Source organism: Ammospiza nelsoni, chromosome 1, assembly GCF_027579445.1.
Source record: "Ammospiza nelsoni isolate bAmmNel1 chromosome 1, bAmmNel1.pri, whole genome shotgun sequence".
Lineage (NCBI taxonomy): Eukaryota > Metazoa > Chordata > Aves > Passeriformes > Passerellidae > Ammospiza > Ammospiza nelsoni.
Window position 1 is genome coordinate 142,373,309 of NC_080633.1, and position 24,364 is coordinate 142,397,672.

A 24,364-nucleotide genomic window follows, 5' to 3' on the forward strand; every position below is an offset into this window, starting at 1 on the left:
TCAGTGCAAAATTGCCAGCAGCAACTTTCTGAAGTCTCCAGAGGTGTCAGAGCGGACGGCTTCAGCCAAGGCCTTCTTGTACATCTGCTGGAACTTCTCCTTTATTGCTGGCAGGTCGCTCTGAGGAGACACCAAGAGCCTCTTTAGAAGAGTGGTGACTGCTTTGAGTAACCTGCCCTGCCCCTGCCAGCGCCCCTGGGGTCTGATTCAAGGCCCACCACAGGAGTGGGAGTAGGAGAGGAGAACACAGGAGGTCTAAAATCTTGGAGGACTTTGAGCTGAACATTTGAATTCGAGGTAAGCCCATGTCAGATGGTGGTGAGGGGATGCTAACTGTGAAGAAGGCCTGCATGGAAAGTTATGCCAAGGCTGGGAGAATCTCTGCCCAGTGGTGCTGTGCCAGCACAGCCTTGGTACTGGAGAAACTCACACAGTAATGATGTCTCAGGGGCTCCTGAGGTCATCCCCTGGTTACTGGTGAGAGAGAAACAAACTCCCTATCTGGAGCTGTCCTGTAAAAAAGCACCTACAGCACAGGTCTGATCTTTATCACAGTGAGTTTTAAATGTTATAATGACTGGACTGTGTCTTAATAGAGACAATACCCCGGAGCCTAATTTTTCTCACTGTGGATCATTGAGAAATATGTTTTCCTTTCATGCCTGTGAAAGGCTCCTCCTCTGTGTTGATTGAAACAGCCCTGGGGTTACAACCTACACAGCTTACAAGGAATGCTTAAAGATTGTCCTTAAATATCTCAAATGTCTTATGAAGTTTTGTGCTTCTTAAAATGACAGTTAACTCCTTTGGCTTTTTATTTCTCTTCCCTCCTCCCCATCTGTTTTTCCCAGCTGGAATCAGAGAAAATTGGCAACATATGTTTATAAGCAATTCTCAAATTGGAAACTGCTGCTTTATCATTAATTAACTAGGAATTACTTCTACACATCCTACTGGGGCCAGACCTCCCCATGGGCTGGTTTTAACCAGGTACAGTTGACTCCACTTGAAATTGCCTATATGCTTCCTGGTTTAGTTCCTTTGAAAACAGAAATAGATGCAATATCAAAATTAGAGGTGCCTGGGTACAGAAGCAGAGTGTGACCACTGATGTCACTGGGCTGAAAAGGGTTTGCTGAGCACGTGATCTACCAGGACTCACTCCATACCCTCTACATTTGTGTTCTCCCAGAGCTGATGTGAGGAGTTACAGGACACAGGGTACCCTACCTCAGCCCTGGTCACAAGGATGCGAATCAAGGTCTCTTCATCAGTCCCAGCTCCTTTCATCGACTTGTGCAGAACTGTGGCAAAGTAACCTGGGCAGTCTTTGGCACAGCTGACTAAAGAAAACAGTAAGAGGCCTCATTATACTTGTACATTTACAGTTTGTGATACAACTTCAAGCAGAATTAAATAAGTAAGAAAAGGAAACTCTAGTGTTTATGCTTAGACATATGAACTGGCAGGGCTTTTATTCTGAGACTGATCCCCTATCAGCATGCAAGGAGAATTCTTGGAGTCTGAATGGGGATGCCCATTTTTCCACAAGAGATTACCTGAGTACTCTTCCACAAGAGCACTGAGTACTCAGCCATTCCACAGTGAAAACGACATGAATGAGGATGAGCATTTGTCCCCATGGGGTTCCTCTGGCCCATCCATTGTTGGAGTAGCTGCTTGTTGTATTGCACTAGATAGTTTATTTAGCCATTTGCAGCTGCTCACTCTGCAGATCACAGGAGGAAGGTCTGTGAAAGTCTAAATCCAGATGGGTAACAGCAATACAAGTGAGGCAGTACTGGTCAAAGCCAACCCTAGTACTAAATTGCTGTCTAGGACCCTGTACATTTTTGTGGTGGCTGGCTAGCATACTTCTCATGGTGTCCAAGCATCTGCTGAAAGTTATCACCAGCCATTGTCACCAGCTTGGAGGTGGCTACCCTGTGTTAGAGAGCAAAAAATTCAGCTTTTTCTGTGGAAAGGAGCTGTGGGTGGCAAGTTTTAGTTTTAAAACCAAGGAGTGCTAATCACTACAGAAAGCTGTCTCTTTTTTCCTTGGCAGATATGTTAGCTCAGTTTAGGGGTAGCTCAATGGCTGTTGCCAGGCTGTGCACAGACCCCCAACAACCAAAGTCAGGTGACAGCAAGAACTGGAAAAGAAAGGTCTTGAAACGATTGCTTTTTACCTAGAGTCAGATAAGCCTTCTCCAGATCTCCAGATGTTTCACTTTTAATGGATTCTTCTATGTCCTTCCCACACACCTATGAGAACAAAAAGGAGCCATAAAAGCTTCTGTCTGTACATGTCTTCCCACTGTCAAACCAGCATCAGATTTGGGATCCAATGGCAAAAGGTCAATCCAGATCCTTTAGAGCCTTTCCAAAGGAGTAATTTGAGGTAAATGAAGTTTTCCTCCGGCATAAGTGCTCCCAGATGCACTGTGACCCACAGGAGAAGGTCTGTGCAGCCAGGTAAGCACGGTGGTGAAGGGATGGATAATCTCCACCAGGCAGTCCCAGGTATCTGACAGCCTCTAGCCTCTAGAGCTGCAGCTTCTTCTTGAGTGACCCCTGGTCAGCAGAAACTGTTCGAGCTTTCTCTAGCCCCTCTATCAAAGGCTCTGGATGGCTCCCACATAAATAAGATAATTTTTGGAGCTTTACCAACTCTGTGAAATTCTGTTACTTATTGTCTTTGGCTTCCCAGGCAAAGTTTACAAGCACCGCGGTCGTCCCAAAGTTTTTGTATTATTCTGTAGGGAATTGGAGAAGCAAACTGTCTCTTCAAAACAGAGCTTACCCTGACTTTTGTGAACTTCAGGAACCTCAAAGACTTTTACTTTGCCCTACTTTGTGTATCAGGATGTTCCTGCATGATTCAACACTGACTTTTAGGTCAGAGCTGGAAGACTGTGTGTACGAGGCAAGAGCACCATGTGAGGCTTTAGGGCTTAAGCTCTGCAAAGCACCAGCCTGGTTTAGATCTTGCCCTGTGTATCTCTCCAGCTGAAGAGAAGGGCATGTTTGCAAGATTTGGGCTCTAATCTTGGCCTACTTTGAGTGCAGCCAGGCAGGATGTGGTGGGTTGGTTTGGGCAACCTGATCTGCTTGGCTTTAGGAATCAAAAGCCAATGTAGTTTGGCTATTGGAGCATTTAACTGAACCTCCAGGGTTTGGGCCACTCCAAGAGAGAAAGTATCGGTTTGTGACTGGGTTTGTTCTCCTGCCAGCAGCAGCCCAAACCTTGGATTAAGCTGCAAACCTTTTTGTAGCTATTGGTTCCTTATTATGTTGACACTGAAACGTGGCTTTGACTTGAGCTCTTTCCATCTTCAGTGCCTAAGGCTGCAGTTTTCTGATTAACTCAGAGTCTTCCCAGGGAAGTTGAGGACTGTGAGCCAGAGGCTGTAGGGAGATCCTGAGAATGTCACTGCTGAGCTTCCCCCTTGCTGCTAGGAGAAGGACCTTGGATCTCCCATTGCTTTGACTTTCAGAGGTAATTTTCAAGCAAGATATCTCCATATCAGGTCAGGTTCAGGCCCAGGCACGAGTAAAATGTCCCTGCTGGGTGATGCAGGGAAAAGTACTAAATAGCCAGGATCCTGCTGCCTCCTTTGCCTTATGCTTGGAGACAGGGAAAGCACAGCAAAGCACCTGCACAGGCCATCTGCCCAGTGTGGGCAGAGAGAAAAAGGCTGGAGATAAACTTCTCCTCAGCCAATATGAGTGTGTGAAGTGGTGGAACAGGAGGAGATACCTTGCCAGGGTCTGTTCAGGAGAAGCAGAAGAAAAGACCAGAAAAGCAAATCCTTCCTTCAGGGCAGGAGTTTGTGAACCTGTCCCTTTGCTGCAGGAGGGGGGTACACTGTCCTGCAGCTGTGGGAAGGAGCAGACATGGTGACATTTATTTGGCTGAGTATTGTGTAGGTTGTGAAGGGGAATGGGATCTTCACTGGCAGAAGATACAGCTTCTCCTGTAAATCACCTATTTCTGTATGCTCAGGATACAGTTGTATAAATATGTTTTCCAACATTCTTAAAGCATTCAAGAAGTTATAAAATGGCAGATAAAAGATTGTCCACTCTACATAGAATCATTTAGGTTGGAAAAGGCTCTTCAGATCATTACATGTTATTGTAGGATCTGCACCTATATGTCAGGGCCTATGCAACCCCCATCGCAGAAGATAAACTCACCTTTTCATAGGCTTGAAAAGTGGCTCTCAGCTGGCTGTAGCTTCTCTTTGCTAGGACCACATTGAAAGCCAGCTCCTCTGTTCCCCAGCGCCCTTCTCCTGCCTTCAAAAGCACATGTTATTTTCTGGAAGCACATGTTCATACACAGTAGAGACATGAAGTCAGCCAGAACCCTTGATCCCTGCAGCTCCAGCCCATGCCCCCCTTGCTCCTCTCCTTGTGCTGTCATTGCCCCTGTGCTTGGTTTGTTTAGTTCCCCTGAGGCAGCCCTTGCTGCAGAGCAAGGGGAAAAAGGGATTTTTGCACAACTGCACTTACTTTATACAGATCTGAGGCATCTTGCTCAGCAAGCTCTGCATTGACCTGCTGGGTCTCATCTCGGGTTGCCTGCAGAAAAGGAGACAACAGTAAAAAACACCCAACCAAGCGCTGGTTTTGTTTCAGCTCGCAGATATTTGTGTATCGATGGCCCTGACAGATTTTTGGGTTGGGGTTTTGCTGCCATCTGCTGACAGGAGCCCGGGGATGGGCACGGTGTCACCCCCTGGGTCCCTGAACCCTTCGTGCGGGGTTTGTGCCCAGCTTTATGTGCTGTGTACCCGGGCCCTAACGAGATGGCAACGCTGCTGCCCCTGGAGCAGGGAGGGGCCCAGTACCTGCAGCGAAGGTACGGTGATGTTTTTAACAGGGCTGGATATGCCCTGGTGACTGTGAAATGTTCTCCTGACTAACCTATGTACTCTGAGCATTCACCAACACTGCGGTCCCTGGGAGAAATTATCGATGAAAAAAAAGCAATAAATGTATTTGCCACTCCTGAAAGTTTACAGGAGGTTGGAAAAAGCTGTACCAATGATTCCCAGAATGACAATCTAAACTGTGATGTATTTAGTGATGTAATTGTTATGTCATTAAAGCTTCTTTTATTTATTCAGTCTTTTCATTTCCCAGGGCTGTCAGATCAGACTGACCAACACATTGCATTTCTCGATGCGCTCCTATTTTTCTTAGTTATAATGTGTCTTTATGAAGGTGTTGATTTTTTGCTTTATTTCATGAAAGGGGTTTAAAATAAAATGTATTCTAATGGAAAATATGTTCTCTTTTGGTGAATGAAAAACTAACAGAACAGCAATCTCTTTCTTAGTTGTTCTGTATCTGAATTCTGAAATCCTTAGCTGAGATGGAAATAAGATTTAGTGGTTTAGGGCAAAAATTCAGAATAATGGGGCCATGACCTCAAATGAGTATTCTAGCCTTTACCATGGTATAAATTACAGTAAAACAATCCTGTTTTTTTCAAAGTATCAATATTTATAAAACTATCTGTGGTTTCATAAACAAAAATGGTACATAAACTGAAATTGTACGTATTAAAAAGCCATAGATATGAAGGGCTCTTATACTGAAGAATGCCTTTGTTTACTGTAATTACCTCATTATTATATTACATATCATAACGGCATTATTATAAATGCCAGACAGTACTTATTATGGTTACTCAGGGAAAAAAGGAAATGTCTCTGTCAGGCAGCTGCATTAGAGGAAAGTCCCCAGCCTCACCTCCAGCACCATGACTAATATCTTCTGTAGGGAGCCACTGGTGTCACTTTTAACATCAGACTCCAGATCCCTGTCAAACACTGGGAAGAAACAAAATCTGTGAGAGTTAAATCATTGAGAAAGGATTTAAATGAAGGCGTTTGAAAGATAAAACTACTTACAACGCTTGTAGGCCTCCTTTATGTTTACAATTTCCTAGGAAAACAAAAAAATAAATAAAGTAATAATCAAATTAATAAATAAATAAAACATGTGTTATTAATTAGTAAGTAAATGAGCAAACAAAACACCAGCAAGTCAGCACCATGCCTGCAGTGTGTGATGTTGCTGTAATATTTTCTGAAAAATCCTATTACCCAGGACTCTTCTCCTGGGCAGCTGAGAAGCCTCACAGAAAAAAGGAAAACAATATTATCTCATTTGTTTCTCCTGTGTTTTGTTGCCTTGGAATGTAGTTGGAGATTATTTATCCAGCATGTGAATTGTTTTAACTTAATGACCAATCACAGTCAAGCTGTGTCAGTACTCTGGAAGGAGTCACGAGTTTTTCATTATTATTTTTTAGCCTTCTGTCTGTATCCTTTCTCTATTCTTTAGTATAGTTTTAGTATAGTATTCTTTAATATAATATAAAATCCTTTAATATAATATAAAATTCTTAGCCTTGTAAGAACATAGAGTCAGATTCCTCATTTCCTTCCTGCCACAAGGGACCCAGAAAATACCCCAGTGTGAAGTGCAGCAGCCACGGGGGTGGGAGAAGCTGTGAATTCCCAGTCCCCATTGAGGACAGTGCTTTGAGGGGTGCCCGACTCATGCAGGTGTCCCTCTGGTTTTCCCTGCATTTAGGCAAGAGTTAACTATTTTCTTTTTCACTAGGATTATGTTCCTGTACCTCTGAACCATCAGAGCAGTGCCAAAGCTGCCCTTTAACATGTATCTGGGGATTCTTCTCACTGGTGCTGCCTCTGTGCCATCCAAGGCAGGCAGGAGCAGGATAAAGGAAGGAATGTGAATTTTATTGGTCTTAACTCCTGCTGGAGTTTCTGCACTAGTACGGCAATCTTACTGCTGCAAACACTGGCAAGAGGCGTTTCAGCCACAGGAGCTGGACTGATCCCTGCTCCTCCTCGCAGGGATCCTCCTGGTGAGCTCCCAGCCCTGCTGCCCAAGGCAGGTCCCACAAGGTGCTGCCCTGACCTTGTTGCTCCGAGTGCACAGGATCTCAATGAGCAGCGACTCGTCCGTCCCAGCTCCCTTCATCGCCCTCCGAAGCTCTCGGGCCTCGAACTCGCAGGGCAAGTCCAGCAAAGCCAGCACAGCCTTCTCAAAGTTCCCACTCAGGTCTCCCTTCAGGTCCTCCTCCATCTCCTGTGGGGACAGCCAGGAGGGTTACTGCAAAAGCTGAGGTGAGATTACAGGATTTCTTAATTTGTTTCAGGAAATCAAATTACTTAAAAGCTCCTTCTGTGCCAAAAAGGGACAAAACAATTTTTAAAAGGCCTTAAAATTCAGACTTTTTTTTTTTTTACAAAATAAGATCCCTAAAAATTTTGGCTTTAGATTGACTGAAATGATTGTCCCATCTTCAAATAGCAGCCAATATCAGTCCAGTTATGACTGTTACTTGTGTAAACAAATGCAAAATAGTGTTTTGAAAAACTTAACAGGAGTTTAGTCTGAAATAAAATGCAGAATCTTCCTCCTTTGAAAGAGCTGCCACACAGGGGATCAAACTAAGAACCTTATCAGTCAGTTTTGGTTAAAACTGACTTCCTGGAAAAAGCAGCAGATTTCTGCAAGGTGCTTTTGTGCCAAGCAAACAGCGTTTTTACACACACATACCCACATCAACCTTAAATCAAAATTCAGTAAGACCCTGGAGGAGAGCTGGCCTGTGCATGCTGAGGATGCCAGCTGAGGGTGCATTGGAACTCCTGTCTGCAGTTAACATTTCCTGCATTGGCAAGAACAGAACACTGAATGAGAATTCCAGGTTTATTATTCTCGAGTTCCTGCTTGCACAACTGCAGGTGAACACTCAACTGCTCAAGTCAGAGGCTGCCATCTGTGCTGGAGCAGTTTCAACACACACCCCACAAACGCTGCAAGTTCCTGGAGCAGCAGGAGGGACATGGTGCCACTTGTGCCTCCTGCCCAGGAGATTCAGGCTGCCCAGGAAGGCAGAAGGGTGGCTATGAGCTGATGTCACTGTGATGTTTCAGGGCATTTGATAATTTCTAATGCCTATATGTATTAACTCTGATTATAGAACAACATTATAGTATTTGTAGTTACCAAAATCTGTATCATGCTTGCTGTAAATTTTACATATAGAAGGCTTTCATTCATCTTCAGTGCTGTCTTATTTAGACTGATTAATAAGCAAGCAGACACTAAGAAAATACCAATTTAATAATAAAGTCTACAGGATTCAGCAGTTTACTGAAACAATATTTTAGAAGCTTTATTTTTCATACACACAAAATCATTAAGGCAGTTTATGCCTCCCGCAGAAATCAAGTGCTCAATGAAACTTCTGAGTTTTGTAACATGTTCTACTTCATCACTGGAAGAAATCAATTAAGCTTCTATTAAATTCTTCTATTAAACTCAATAAAAATAAAGTTGTGCGAGATCAAATAGTTTGTCTGAATTTGTATCTGGTCTAAGTGGGACTCTGACTTATGATTTCCCTTTTACATTAACTTCTTTTTCTGAATGTGCTGAAGATGAACACAAGCTGAAATATTTTCTGTTTCAGTTATGAACTATATTCTAGCTCTCCCAGCTTTGATTAAAATGCTCTGATCTGGTTAAGGCTGACGTCAAGAAGATTCTGAGGCCTAAAATTAAAAAAAATCATGATTTTTGGAGATAAAATAAGTTGCTGAATCAGAAAGTAACTGGTGTTCTCCTTAAATGCACTATGCCCTTGACATTTTCAAAAGCAGAAGCCTGTAGGATGTATTTTGAGAGGCAGTGGTTTCAAACAGAGAGGACACTTATTTCAAAATACCTTGCTATACAATTCCTTGTACTTCTGTTTTATTTGTTGTCTCTGCTCCGATGTTCGACTTGATAAGACTTCAATAATTTTTTTTTCATTGGTTCCTGAAAAAGAAGTTGTGCATAGGGATTTTTCTAATGCAGAGGAAAGAAAATGTGACCTCTAAAGAGAAAAAAAATTCCTGTACATATATCCCCAGTGGTTCCACCTTTATGATTTGTACTATCTAAGATTCTTTTGAGGATAATTTAAACTGTAGTCAGCTACAATGTTCAATAAAATAAAATTTCACCATCTCATGCTGTTAATAGCAAAGAAACTGAGTTTTCTGTTTGAGAAGGGCAGACACTGCTCCTAAAATCAAGGTTATGCCAGTGCCCACAGGCTGACAGACTTGTTTTTAGGGACAATGCTTGTTTGAGCAGTCCCAAGGGATCAGCCACCAGATCCAGTTTGTTATGGCATGAATGCTGTGCTGGCACAACAGAGTGAGGGCAGTGGGGCGAGAGGCCAGGCAGGCAAGGATGTGTTTGCATTAGCTCACTAACCTGAAGCCTGGATCTACAGCCTGTTAAAAATTGGTTTTAATTTTGCTGAATGGAGTCAAGTAAAAGGACCTGGAACCAGCCTGAATGGTCTCAGTCTCTGCCAATACTGTTTTGCTTGGCAGAAATCAGAGTGAAGTGGGAGTGTGGGATGCCCGAAGAGATGCAGCTGCTGTGCTGCCCATCCCAGAGGGGAGCTGGACATGCAGCCCCTCTCCAGGGAAAAGCCCTCACTCAGCCTTGAGCTCTGACTTATGCAATGGATTGAAAAACCTTCCTAAAGGCAGTGACCTTGCTCTTGCACTTCTGCTGCCCTCTGCCATATAAACAGGTGTTTTGCACTAAACAGATATTTGCATTAAACAGAGCTGCTGGAAGGCATTTGTTACAGCTAAAACGAGACAGGACCACAGTGATGATACCTGGGTGTACAAAGGACACAGCAGGGCAGCTGTGGCACTAGCACAGGGGTCCTGGTGTTACCTGGATGTATGAAGGACACAGCAGGGCAGCTGTGGCACTAGCACAGGGGTTAGGGTTAGGGCTGCACTTCCACCTGAGGACCAGCAGATGGACTCGGGCATTATTTCTTCACGACAAGAAATTGAGAGTGTGAGCCAGGACAGACACATGGCCCGGATTGTGATGGGCACTGCCCAAATGTCCACAGGATGGCAGACCAAAGGCATCAAGACATTTGCCAGGTCTGCTGATGCCCACACATCCTGCTGGTGGTCACTGCCCCACACTCTCCTTGATCTCTGCCATCTCTGATGCCTTTGTGTGGCCATCTCTGGGCTTTGTGCTGTGCCTCATCTCAGGCTTTTAGGAGCAGGAACCAACAAGGGTTTCTGAGTAGCAACCAGCACAAAGGATAAAGATAACAAATTATACTGGTATTCAACAACAGCAGATATGTTTTCATCCCTTATTACCACCAGGTACATGGAGGACAACTTTAGGGCATCTTGTTCTTCCTGCTTAGATCCAAGGCAGAAGGCATGGTCCAATTTTAGAAGGAATTCTGCTCCTGTTTGATAACATTGGGTTAAACTCTCAATTAGGAGAGTCCTCTGGCAACTGTCTTGAAAGGGCTCAGTTGGTACAACAGGAATAGTTCCTAAAACTCAACACTTCACTAGCTGATTCTGGATGTCACTGCCATACCAGGAAGAAATGCTTAAATACATATTAACTGTGCAAATAACTGGAGTGAATTAATAACTTATTGATCTTGTGCTGCCTGGATGTTTTTCCTTTATTGAACATTGTCACCTCCATGGACCTTAGGATCCCACAAAACACTGTGCATTCCTCACTCACACCAATGCAGTCAGGCTTACTTCAAACTGACTCAGAAAATGGTGAGGGACAGTTATTTTCAGTTAAAAATCACTGGTGAAAGTTGAAATCACTGTAAATTCCTTTCAGCTGATGGAGCTGCAGTAGGCTCTGATGAAATATGGAGGTGATGATGTCCTTTACTGGTCCCTGGAGGCCTGAGAAAGGATATCAAACCATGACCTTAATCTAACCTGACTAGCTGGACCCTGTGACTGTCAAATTAGTCTTGGCAGCTTGATGTCCCTGTCACAGGGAACAAATACCATGTTTACCCTAATGCTCTGGAGACATGCAATTATCAAATTAGATCTTAACAGCCTTTGAGGAGCAAGCTGCCTTCCCTTCCCATTTATCTTCATAGGTGTGAATGTTGAGTCAATATTTGACGGAAAGCATAAAGATTACATAAAACTGGTTGGAACAGTTGGTTTGCCTAAATTCATGTATATGCTTTTTATAATCTTGATCTGCCCTTTGCACAAAGTCCAAAAATCTACAAAAGTCTTTCTTACCTGCTCCCTTGCAGGCACTGTGAATTTTCTTGGCATCTTGCTCTGCATCAGACCCGTGGTGGTGGCGGCGCTTGTGGGCTGACTAGAAAGACAGAGACACAGCAGAAACATGGGAAACACATGGGAAACACATGGGAAACACATGGGAAACAATTCTGCATTAGAATGACAGCAGGTCCTTGCTTGATCTTTGCTTGATCTTTGCTCACGCCATCTAAACCTTGAAATTCAGGCTGGGCTTTGCTGAAATACTCTATCTATCCCTAAGGTTCCTGGAACTGATCCACAAATTGCTGTCACCACATAAAAACCACAGTGGTCTATACAACTTTGTAACCATATCTATATATATATGTATGTATATGTATATATATATATATGTGTGTGTGTGTGTATATATATGTGTGTACATACATATGTATATGTATGTGTATTTTACTCTACATAACATATCACCATATTAATGATATATATGACCTATAGAATTTTGTTCTGCCAATCAGTTCTGTCTTATTCAAAGAATTTAAGGATAATAATTTCATACTAGACATCTTTATGCCAGATCAAATATTATTGGTTTGTACCACTTTAACAACAGGCCTCTACAAACACCTTAGCAGAATCAAGACCTATCTCTGTAGTACATTTTTAAGTACTGTGAACACTCCCAATCATCTGGATAAAAACTGCTCCTGAAAACCTTTCTTGTATTGATGTATTCATGCAAACAAGATAATTTGAGATACATAAAGTGATAAAGCTGAGGTTTTTTGTTGTTGCTGAGGAAGTGGGTTTTGCTTTTTTTTTTTTTTATTTTGGCAAAATAATACATGTGGCTACCTCAAGCTAAATTTACAGGGACAGGATAATAACTCAAAGTCCACAGCCACTGCAGCAGTTTACAGCCTGACATATCAATGTAAACAGAAAACCATGCCTGCTCCTTGTGATCTGAGTTAGCTGTTAATCTCCCAAGCTGAGAGTCACAGGGGCTGCAATGCTGGTACACCCTCCACTCTGCTGCTTCTCAGAAAATAGCAGAATTATCTGAGACCACAATGACAGCAACAATTTCAGCTCCTCTAACACAATTACTCAAATATTTTAAATGCCCAAACTCTAAACCAGTAGCAGGACAGAGGTTCTGGGCCTCTAAGTCAAGCAGCACAAGCCAGTATGCACACCACAGACTCGGGGTCTAAGTGGGCCCTGGCAGTGCTTTGGCATTTCCATTTAAAGAGCAACACCTGGATGAGGCTGCTTGCTTTGCAGGGCTGCCAGGCACTGGCACACCACTGTTAATTCAGAGTTGTGATACTGCAGGGCATGGCAGTCTGCTTTTAAGCCCTTCTGAAAATGCCACCAGCCTGCTGAGGAGCAGAAGAGGTTAAATGGCTGATTAACCTCCTTGTCTCTGGGGGTAGCACAGGGCAGAGGCCATTCCTGAAAGACATTTGGCACAACATCATTCTGCTGGTGGAATAAAGATAATTTAGGCACATGGCTGTGGGCCATGCTCTGCCACATGCCCATCAGGCCAGAGAACAACAAGTTTTATTTACAAGCATAGATACAGCCTGAAAGTCTGTTTGTTGGTATGCTTCAAAAGTTTCAGGCTGTCATCTACTAGTTCTGGTGAAAGGGCTAAAACTCTGGCTAAAGGGGTCCTCTGTCAAAAGGCAAAGGGTCAGCTCTCAAGGAGGAAAGCTCAAATCCAGTCCCTACACTGCTTTACCAATGTGCCTTTGTGATTGACTGAAGCCATTTGGGTACCTGGCTTTTCCAGGTAGGATAGAACCCACTGCTAATGGTCACTGAGACACAAAGCTATTTTTACAACTGTAACAATTAGTGAGGTACAATAACAATGTAATAATTTCATCTTTACAGCACAAGGTAACACTTTGATTGCCCCATCACTATGACAAATGTGGCTTTTAAAGATGTAGCCTGCTGTATGCTCACACAAATTTTCCTAAACCTTTCAAACAAGATGGAAATAGTTGTATATATATAACTAATATTTTCTAGTGGAGATTTTATTTAACAGTCTTCAAATTTCCCAGGAGTTTGGGTCAAAATGGAAAGGGAAAACCAAAAAGTTAGAAAGCAGATGCACTGATAACTATTCAAAATTAATTCCAGTCACAGTTTTCTATTCTGGCAGAGTGTAGGTGCTTCTCCTTCAATGGTGTCATGTCCAAAGGAAATGGACTGACAGGCTGAGAGAGCTGTGCTTGGTCAGCATGGAGAAGAGAAGGCTCCAGGGAAATACCCTTACTTTGGCTCTGTACTGTAAGTGTGCCTATGGTAAATCTTGCTGTCTGTGTTAGGCAGCCAGTTCTGAAGTTGTTCTAGTTATTTGCAAAGCAAACCAAAAGGACCAAAGAAGCAGCTGAAAAAACAGAAAAAGAGGGAAATTTCTGCAGCACAAAATACAGAGAAAAGTGCTGATGTACCAAATGTAGATATTTAACTACTTTGTAGTTATCCAAGTGCTATTCTAATTTATAGACTCTCAGATTCCCTGTAACAACAAGAGCTGAGAACTATTGCTTCACATTCACTGCCTCCTGACCTGGGACAGAAGGTGCAGTGGTGAGAAGAAAAAGGCTTCATCTGGCATTGTCTCCCACTTTTCAGACCTTCAGCCTGGACAGAAACACCTGCACAAACACACAAAGGCAGGAGCTGGTTTGTCCTGTGCCTTGCCTTGCCCACCAGCTGTGCTGGGCTGTGGAAATTGCCCTTCTCATGCTGGTGCTGCCTCTGCAGCTCCCACTGCCCACTGCAGGTCATGGCCAGCTCATGGCAGGACTGGGAGAGAGTGGTTTGCTCTCTCATGCCCTGATGGATGGTCAGTTATCCCCAGGTTTAGTGAGCCCCTCACTCCTAGGTACAACTGGCACTGTAGGTGTTGTGTTTGTGTGTGGCACAGGTGCAGCAGGCAGGAAATGGCACCACCAGAAACTGAAATAACATTGTAGGTGTTTGATTATTCATAAAGACATAAACACAGAAACATTTATTTTCAAGGCAAAAATCATACAGGAAGGAATGCCTGCTTCAATGTTCAGGACATGTTTGTTTTAAAGCACCAGAGGAATCTATTGAGTCAGCTCTGCTAAAGCCTCTGTCTTCAAAAATATCACTGTAAAACACTAAATGATGCACCTGGGGGATATCATTCTGTTAGTCCTGTGTGAAATACCAGGGAAATCTGACACTGTGGTAAGTGACTGTGAAAGCCAGCCCCTGGGTCAGCTGAGAAGCACTGGCTAAAATTCACTTCTTGCTGAGTCCCATCCTTGACCTTCCCACTGACACAGCTTCCCAATGCAAGGGAGGGAGAGCTGTGCCAGAGCTGTTTCAGAGCTGTACTCCTTACCCTGTGGATTTTGCCAGGTGGATTTTCCTGTAAGTGATACATGGCAAAATCAATTGATGTTTAATACCATTTGTAACCTGTAGTAATTTTTCTTCTAAAAATATGGGCAGAACCCCTTTAATACAGTTATTTTTTAGAGTTAGAATTTAGATTAGATTAGATTAGATTAGATTAGTTACTGATTTAGAAGTATTCTAGCAAATTTGGTGAGAGCATGATGTGGAATCTGAAATATCAGGTGGAAAGACTGCAAACAACTTTGAAGCTAGGGTGTAAGGGAACTTGTTTTCACAAACTGGTCCAGCCCCATCCACTCATTTATTTAATTTTCTTCTAATTCCTCTCCTATAGTTCTATATTAATTAATGTGACCATAGCTCTGATGGTAAAAAATATTCTTTTCACTTCTAGCATAGTTGCATTTATAGCCTGTGTCAACTTGTTTTCTCTTATCCTGAATAGTTTTTTGTCTCACTCAAGTATGTTTTAGACAATAACCTGTTTCCCTTGCAGCTTTGGCTAAAATTGCCACAGATTTATTTATATTAAACTGGACAGTTTATAAAAGATCTAAGACTAACTTGCTTTGTTCTAACTTGTTTTAAAGCACACCAAGTAGTTTTTGCTACTATAATCTATGTCTGACTTTAGGGAGCTGTAAGATGAGTTTATAGTTGAAGATGATCTGTAATGCTTAGAGAAGCTTTGTAGATTTTGCTTTGATGTTTCAGCATGTGGAGCCCTTCTGGAGCACAAATAAACAGTTTAGCAAAGGTCAGCAACCCCAAAAGGATGTGGTGAGGGGGGAGGAACAAGAGTTCTGATGGATTCAAGGCATCAGGAGAGGCATTGGTAGGTTGCAGACACTCCTAAAAATCTAGAGCTTTCCTCAGGATGAAGACAATTAAGCTTGGAGTAGGTACAAAGTCCTCATCTGTCAATCTGTCAATAGCCAAGAACAGAAGTGCTGCCATGAACATGCCAGGTAGTTTCCTGTGTTGCAAAAGGGAGCAAAAACAGCTCTCTGAAAACAGCTGATAATACAGCTTGAGCAATCACAGCTATTTTTCCATTTCCATGATCTCACGCAGATGCCACAGGGCTGCTCAGGAGCAGGTTTAGGGAGGAGTTCTGTCGGAACAATAAAAAGGAGCAGCTGCTCAGGGTGTGGGCACCTGCTGCAGCTCTAACAGAGGGTGATGCTGATGATGTACATGGATAAATGCAGGCACAGACCCTTAAAGAAGGTCGCTAGGAAGAGCCAAGAGTGTGGCTGCTGACCAGAGCAAGTGAGATCAGCTCCAGTAGCTGTAGAAAAAGCTCTAAAAAGAGTTGGATTGGTACAGGTATGATGAGTGCCTGCCCCAGTCTTCATTTTTGCCAGGTACAATTTATGTGCTTTATTTAGTGGCTGTCTAACTTCAAGCTTCTCTTTGGCTGCTGTTTAACAAATAAAAATTAAATCTAAAAGTGGCAGCAGACAGAAAGGGCAGACTGACCCAGCCATGCTTTTTAGAGCATTAACTCATACACTTGAGTGGGATCAGGAATAAAATTTAGGGCAGTATTTACTTGTCTAAACATAGGTCTCTGGTGTTGTTAGAGATGTCCCAGGGTAAGCTGCCTGCTATCAGACATCAGTGGTCTCCTGTGGGCCTGCACCCATCAACCTGGTGTGAATATCTCACATACCTGAGAGCATCACCTGTGGGCTACACAAACATGCCAGAGTTCTTCCACCCATTTTCTTCTTTTTCACATATATTTAATTATGTTCAAAAATGCATTGGAGAAAAATGAGGTTTTAAAAAGAATGGCATAAACTAGTTCCATGTGCATCAACCTGACCTTTCTTTTCTATCAAGGAGGGGAGCACCAGCAACCTCTCTGCCTGATTTCCCTGAGATTTAGAGCTCCTGCCTGCCTGATTTTGGTTCAGCTGCTCACTGCAGCTGAAACAATTCCTGTGATGGGCACAAGCACAATGGCCCAACACTGTGTGGATTCTCTGGTGCCTTAGAAGGGTTGAGTTCATGCCTCAGTCTTTTGTTCAGGGGATTTCTAATACAGTTGCTCTGTTTTAAGATTTACAAGACACATAACAGGCACTATTAATTTTGAGATTAGCACCTTGCTAGTAGATTAATCTAAGGTTGTCTGGTGGGTTCAGATGTTTTTAGCTAGGATAACAGATATATCCATATTGCAGCATCTTGGACTCTTTTCCATCCTGTTTGTTTGGGAAGCCAAGTCCCAAACACTCCATAATGTCCCAAAGGTGAGGACAGGAATACCAGAAAAACAAGCAAACAAGTCAAAACAACTGAAAGCCCACCCTATATAGGAAGCTACAGAAGCTGTGGAGGTTTCTCAGTTCTCACCATGCACAGCCACTGAGCCACCAGTTCAAAGAGATTTGGGGAGTCTCCAGCTAATGAACCATCTCTCCAGCCCAGCACTGTGAGAGCTGCCAGGACTGGCCTGGGCAGAGCTTCTTACTCTTCACAGACATTCAATTATTGCTCTAGGCAATGGTTAAGTGAGCTGACATCTCAAGGTGCCTTCCAGGTCTGTGATTCCTGTCTTTATCTTTTGTGTGTATCCTTCTCTCTTCCATGGAGAAGGAAATTTATTTTCTCCATATACCAGGAAATATTCCAAACCATGTAGTCACCCTGTTAGCGTAACAAACACCAGGACCAGGGTGTGCATCTCATTGGTTAAACTGTATCTAATACACTTGGGTCGCAGAAGACAGCTTTTGGCAAATCAGCACCTACATGATTAATTTTTTATAAACACACATATACTCAAGATTAATTATTTATCTTGGCAGAAGTCTTTAATGAGCTATAATGCAACTGGAATCCAAGGTTAACTAGACTAACAATAATGACTAGTGAAAAAAAGGATACGTGTTCTTAGATCTTGTGGTTAAACCCTTCTAGTGCATCACATGTTGTCAGGATAACATACTGTTATCAGAAGAAACTCTGAACTCCCACCCAGAGGAGTCTTTAAGACAACCCAAACCTCATCACTCATCTCAAGCATTTCCATCCTTGGAGAATAATAAAACACAAGAACAAACATAGGACTAGGCTGCTGCATTTGATCCTGATCTACTTCCAAAGACACACTGAAAACATGATGCTACATTTGTACTTCATCCATAGTCTGATTTACTAAAACAACATTCCCAGTTGCAAAAGGTTGACCTGCTGAGAAAGCTCAAGACCTTCAATCAGAAAGGGCAAAAAAGCAGATAAAGACCATTTCACTGCAGTGTGTGGGTACTCCCATGAGAAAAACTTCCAAATATTACAGCTCTTTAATATAATGGCTAAGCAAAAGAAACAAAGAGCAATTACTGGTAGGCAAGGTCAGGTCTCATCTAACTGGGAAAGGCCACTCAGGGCGAGGATATCTCGTCATTAGCAGATGATGTGTTCACTATCTCCTATCATCCTTCCACCAAAGTAAGGGATTCTTCTGCAAGCTCTTCTTCAGTAAAGTTCAAGTTCTGGGGCTCAGTCATTCAGGTAGGAATTTCTCTGAAATGTAAAGGCTTTAACAGGTACTAACATCTAAAAGCAAACAGCTATGGCATGTTGGCAGCAGGGCTGTATCAGCAAGCACTGGGGTTTGTGCTGTGGTAATAAAAAGGTGGGGCTGACAAACACATTTTTGACAAATGAATTGCCAAAGTTCAACCTTAAGAAGTGTCGTTTTGTCTGCAAGGTTCCTTCTTCACCTGTTTTGTAAAATGCACCTCTCATTTTTTGTTTGTTTGAGCATTTTTCTCTGTCAACCACAATATGCAGCTGAAAATTTGCCAACTGCCTCCTTGCCTGCTCAGAGAATGGTATCAGTGTCTCCAAATGCCATCTGCCATCTGCCAGCCAGGCTGTCACTCTCCCAGATCCTTGTGGCTGTTCTGTGTCTAACAGCTGCATGACAGCCACACACACTGTCAGCTTGCTTGGTCCTGATGGTTTGGTGCTATCAGGATCAAAACAATTTCTATATGAATTCTATATTGGATAATACAATATGGGTAAGTTTTATGGATTAGTCAACAGCCTTTGCAATGACTCTGTTACTCTTTCCAAACTGAGAGGTGCAAACCTTATTTTCCACATCTGGGACTTAACCTGCAGTGACAACAAGATCCCAATAGAATCAGTCACAGTTACTTTTTCCTATTACAAACAAGTGGCAATAGTGAAGATAATTTCTCTGACAGTTATTTAAATTGCAAAATTAAAACCCTCTTTCTCTTACAAAGTCTCTCCTGTTTCCAGTAGCTGTTAATATTCCATCTATGATTATTTTTTAATCTAATTTATTCATACTTATACCATGACAGAGAAACCCACAATTAAGAGAAAAATGCAAGTTTGGGGTGGTTCTCTCATGGCTGAATTTAATATTGTCCAGTTTTAATGTTTTCAAAACTTTTTGTGGCTGATGGAACACTTTAACAGAGTACTTTTAAAATCTGTTAGCTACCAGGGCAGCATGCAGTGGGAATGCCAAAGCTGCAAAACTGCAGCTTTTATTTCTAGAGGGCTCAATCCAGATGCTTACATAGAGACACCTCTGAGATGTGTGAGCCCCAGCACCTGCATGGGGCTGGCAGAGGGGACATGGGGCTGACAAGGACCTGACTCACCTGGTGGGGCTGCTGAAGCCGAGGCAGGAAAGGATGCAGGAAATCTTCAAAGACACCATGCCTGTGGTTAGACATGAGTCATGCCTCACATCACTTCCCTTGATTACTTATCTTGCAAATGGAAGCCATACAAAATGCAAACAAATGGCTTCATTCACCACAGATAAATCAAGTTTTACAAGCTGGCAATAATTCTTTGTTATGATGGGGCAGACTCCTTTTATTTTATTGACCATATTTTACTGACTTGGATAACGATATATTTTGCCTCTTTTTTCAGCTGAAATACCAGATTTTTAACTCAAGTGTTCTTATGTCTTATTAAAAATTTGACACCTCACTAATGATGACTTTTGATGAGCTAACCTTGATGGAACTGAAGTAAATTCTTGTGTATGCCATCATGAAAGCTAACATGACTTAAGAACATCTACACAGGGCTCAAATCCATGGGCACAATCCTTGGGAACATCATGCTCAGCCTTGCATGTATTTTAAAGCTCAGTTATTTAAAGGGACAAGAACTTGAAGGGTGTTGCACCCCAGCAGGGAAGCCCCAAGATGACATGCTTCACCCTTGGTCCCTTCATTGCTTCTAAAATACATCACTGCAAGACACTCTATCTAAACACCATCTGTACATGCACAGACACACAGAAATGCTGTTACTGTACAGACAAGCATGTTTAGTGTCCAACAAACCAACTGTGCCTATAGGACTTGGAGGTTTGTGTGTCCAATACCTTTCTACCTCACAGGAAAGAGGTGGAGGAAGTTTCAAGATACTCCTGGATCAGCTGAGTCGCCTAAAGCAGCAGTTCATATACAACAATCAATGGGCTGTCCTTGCTTCAGACACTAGTCATAATTAACAATAAAGGCAGAGTCATTTTCTGAATAGTAACTGTTGAAAATTTTATATTATTTGAAAGTAGCGAAGTTCTTGCTTAAAGTAAGTAGTTAGAGTTGTGGGGCTACAAACTGAACTTTATCTGAACCATATGGCTCTGTTGTGTAAGTCAAAGATGGATTACAGAGAAATCCAGAGCTAATAATCTCATAATTAAGAGCAATAAAGATAGATTGTAGTGAAATGTGAACAACCAGAACATTAGTAATAGAATAGACGAAGTTAGCAGCTTAAATATTACTTAAAAATTGGTGGCTAGAGCAGACAGCCCATTGATTGTGGTAATGAACTGTGACAACCATACTCCAAAGTGGGATACAGAACTGACCAAAACTCCCACCAAAACCACCTCAGGGCATGTGAAGATGACCATGTAGCAACCATCTGGTAACCAAACAGTGAACCAATATTGAGGGAGAAGACTCCTAATATTACCATTGGTCTGGAGTGTTGCATGAGGGATGGGGAGTTTAGATTGTGAGAGTTTACTTGCCAAGGGGTTTCCTTGATCAGGGCCCCTCTTTTGAGGCACCTAAGCTTGAGCTACCAGATATCACAACTGATTTGTGCCAATAACACACCTAATGAAGATGAGAGTCTAGTGAAAATAACTCCTTTAACAGCAACAACAGAACTTGGTAGAGTATATAAAAACTAGAGAGTTAAAATTAAACTCCAAAACCCCAAACTCTAAACTAGAGTCCAGATACTTTGCATTTTTAAATGTTTTTGTAAAATATAACTGCTTGACCTATTTGCACCATGTAAAACATAAATGTAGCAACTCTGATATTTCAGATGGGTTCTGGTTTTTTTGCCACAAATGCGTCGTAATTTTTTTCATGGGTAGCCACTTGTTAGCACCTACTACAGCAGCACTCACATTCTCAGATCTAAAAGGAACAGCAAATATCCTGGATAGCAAGAGACCGTGGAAATGAAAAGAATCTGCCACAGACCCTCCCCAGTGGGGGGTAGCTAAACAAGAAGTTATTTCTGTCTTTTGCTGACTGTGGGCTTATGGCCAGGGCCCGAACAAGAATCGCCTGTCCCTGAGCACTGCTCTGCCAGGGGAGGCAACAAAGAGCAATTGTAGAGCTTTGTGATGAGATAATAAAATCATGCTGTGGTAATACTTGTACTAGGGAAACATTTCTACAAGGACAGTAATGTTTATAGGCAACAGAGAAGTCCTTGTGAGTTTTGTGAGCTTATGCCCCAGAGGGCTCCTTGGGCAGATATGTTCTCCAGGTAATACTTACTTTTTGACCTTCAAGTTGTCAAACCATATGGCCCACAACAACCTGCCATCCCCTTATACTATAGAGTCCTCCCTGGAAGAAGCTTTAGTCTGCTTTGCAATTACAAGATGAAAGGCAAGGGTGTTGCAGAGAATCTCAACAAATTTGAATTAAAACCAAAGAACTCACCCAACCCCAAGGTTAATTAAACTCACAAACACCATGGAATCACGCATAAGCAATCTTCATGGATTTTTGAGAGACAGAAGATTTAAAAATATTTACACAATTTCACGTAAGTAAAAATCAATCAGGCTTCTCAAATCATAGAATGAAAACCATTGTTGCTATTCCCAAATTGTCCCCAAAGCATCTTTCTTATAGCAGAGCAGCTATTGAGATTTCCAGGTGGATTGACTCCATTTGTGCTAATATTAAGGACATCAGATAAGCTTGATACAAGACTGCAAACTAATTAAGAAAATAATTAAGAGACTTTAAATTGCAAAGGATGTGCAGCTGAAAACATTGATTGGAGGAAAAAAGTTCTGAACTGAGTTCAGAGAGCAAAAAGCAGATGAAAATATGCAGATTTGGAGTTGTAATGTCACATCAGGTGCAGCTCTTAATTGGGAGCTCAGTTTCCGAGAGAAAGGTACACTTTAGGGTTAGTTGGAAAATTGTTCTGAAAGCATTTTTTTCAGTAACATTTGATACTTTTGTTCAAAGTAACATGTTCAGGAAGATATGAATTTTGATGAAAGCTCAATTTTAAAATGAGACATTCTGACAGAGCTGAAAAGTTCAATTTTAACATCCACATAATGGAAGCTTTTCACTGGAGAGTGGTTAGCTTTCAATGAGAACTCCATTTAAAAACGATAGTCAAAAGAAAGTTTTAAAACCTAAACTCATTTAACCAAATAAAATACCTCATTTGACAACGATGATTCATTTTATATTTCTCCCAGCAGAAGCTATTAAATAAAAATTTAACTCCTGAAATTTCAAAGCGGATAAAATTCTGGTTTTGTATTATTCAACAGAATGAAACAAGCCATTTTTACCCAGCTTTCTAGCACCAGCATTGACCACAAAAGAGAAGCTGCCTCTGTGCATTGCAGAGCCTCCCAAAGCCACCATAAGCCACAGCAACAGGTGCTGCAGCAGCACAGTGCCCCTTGCATCCTCCACAAAAGAAGTTCTTACTGGCTCATCTGCTGACAAACTGGCAGCCCCTATGGCTGGTTTCCGAATATCCTCTGCGAGTTTGTAAGTCTGGCTCTGGAGGTTCAGAAAACACAATGTATGAGACACTCAGGAGCCTGTGGTTACAAAACATGACATTAGGAGAAACAGCAAACTGCAGCTGGAAAGCTCTGGCAAGAACTTCTATTTTATTTCCTGCTCTTCCAGAAGCAGTTCTCCAACACAGACGCAGCCATTTCTCCAAGATTACCTGTAACTTTCTAGGAGCAACAGAGAGATGCAATTCCCAGATGAGTCTGGACTGAATGATGGGATTCTCTTCCAGCATGGGATCACCCCTGTTCCCACTGTAGCCTGCAGCACAACTGTGGGGTCCTGCACCCACATCCAAACCACCCAATCCAGCATGGAGCCCACTCACACACCTGCTACAGCTGCCTGAGCTGCAGTGCTGTGATCAGCCCTGCCACGGATACACCCCCTCTGGACAGTCACAATGTGAATGGAATATGTTTGCCCTGCATTGCATTCTGTGTGAAAGGCTCTCCAGGACCCCCAGGAGGTGCCTGCCCTATGATGTGTGTGTGTCCTGTGCAGCAGGAGCCTCCTTGGCTGTGTCTCCTGGGCACAGCTGGAACTGCTGGACACAGGCAGTGCTGCTGATCTGCTCACTCCTCTCCCCTTAGCAAACAGCCAGACTGCAAAAAGATGGTGTGGAACTGGGACCAACATCCCACTCACAGGGAGGAAAAAAGCTCCCTGGATCTGTAGCTGGAGCTTTATGCAAATGGGGTGTATGCAGGGTATGGGATGCCTTGCTCACTCTGCTCACGTTGCTCCTGCAACATCCTGGGGAGCTGATCCAAAAGCTTCAGAACCTTGGCATGTCTCCAGGCCTTGCTGAATTTGGATTTAAGAAATAGTTACACGATAATATAAACCTTACAGAAACTCACTTTGGCCTGTATCAGCAGGCAGGCTGTCTTCTATAGATACATACTGCAAAACTGCATGGATTCTGCATTCAAGGAGAAAATGCACTGCTGAATAAATATTGCTTTTATCCACTAGTTTCAAAATTGGAGCTAAGACCCCCACTTCCTCAGCACAAGCTACTTAACTTGCAGAGGAGCTAATAATTCAGAGCTGTCACACAAAAGTTCTTGACAATCATGTAATTTTGATATTAAATGTCTTCATGCAGACAAATGTTACCAAAAATTGTCTCCGTCAAACCTCATACAGTAATTTGATGCAGCAAATGCCCACACTGGATTTTAATTGGGCCCTTCTGTAAATACTACACTTTAAAATTACTCCTGTCCCTATTGTTCTGTGAGAAACACTCAAATTTTGAAAGTATTGGCCTTTGAGACAGGAAGTTTTTAGTATTTCTTTAGGGAATTATTTTAGTGTTCAGAATGTTCCAACACAAATTTGCTAAACTAATTAAATTAGTTTTTCCAGGACATCCTGTGCATCATTTCTTTTTCTCAAAATGAAAGTGCTGCCCTGTTTAAGACACAAGGAGCTTTAAAGCACTCAGGACTTGTGTGTGGCAGTAATAATTTCATTATTCATGTACTGTTACGAAGCAATGTAACCAGCTGCGTACCAGTTTCCCCCACAAAGTAGATTTTGAGTTTAAATCTTCACTTGCAGCTATATTAATGCCATATAAAGTGAAAATTTACAAAAATAAAACCAGGAAATCATTGCATTCTTGACAATCCAAATTAAGTAACTACTTACATGTGAACTGCCCAT

General features: G+C 42.3%; 1 protein-coding gene across 1 annotated transcript; it reads right to left on the minus strand.

Annotated features, from left to right (window-relative positions):
- On the minus strand, positions 1-24,364 carry ANXA13 (annexin A13). The gene is made up of 12 exons (XM_059472686.1): positions 24,350-24,364; positions 22,598-22,672; positions 11,175-11,256; positions 8,783-8,877; positions 6,964-7,134; positions 5,925-5,958; positions 5,764-5,843; positions 4,519-4,587; positions 4,201-4,302; positions 2,190-2,265; positions 1,231-1,343; positions 1-120 (listed from the first exon to the last, which is right to left on the minus strand). The coding sequence occupies exons 1-12, from the start codon at positions 24,362-24,364 to the stop codon at positions 1-3; spliced, it is 1,032 nt and encodes a 343-aa protein (XP_059328669.1).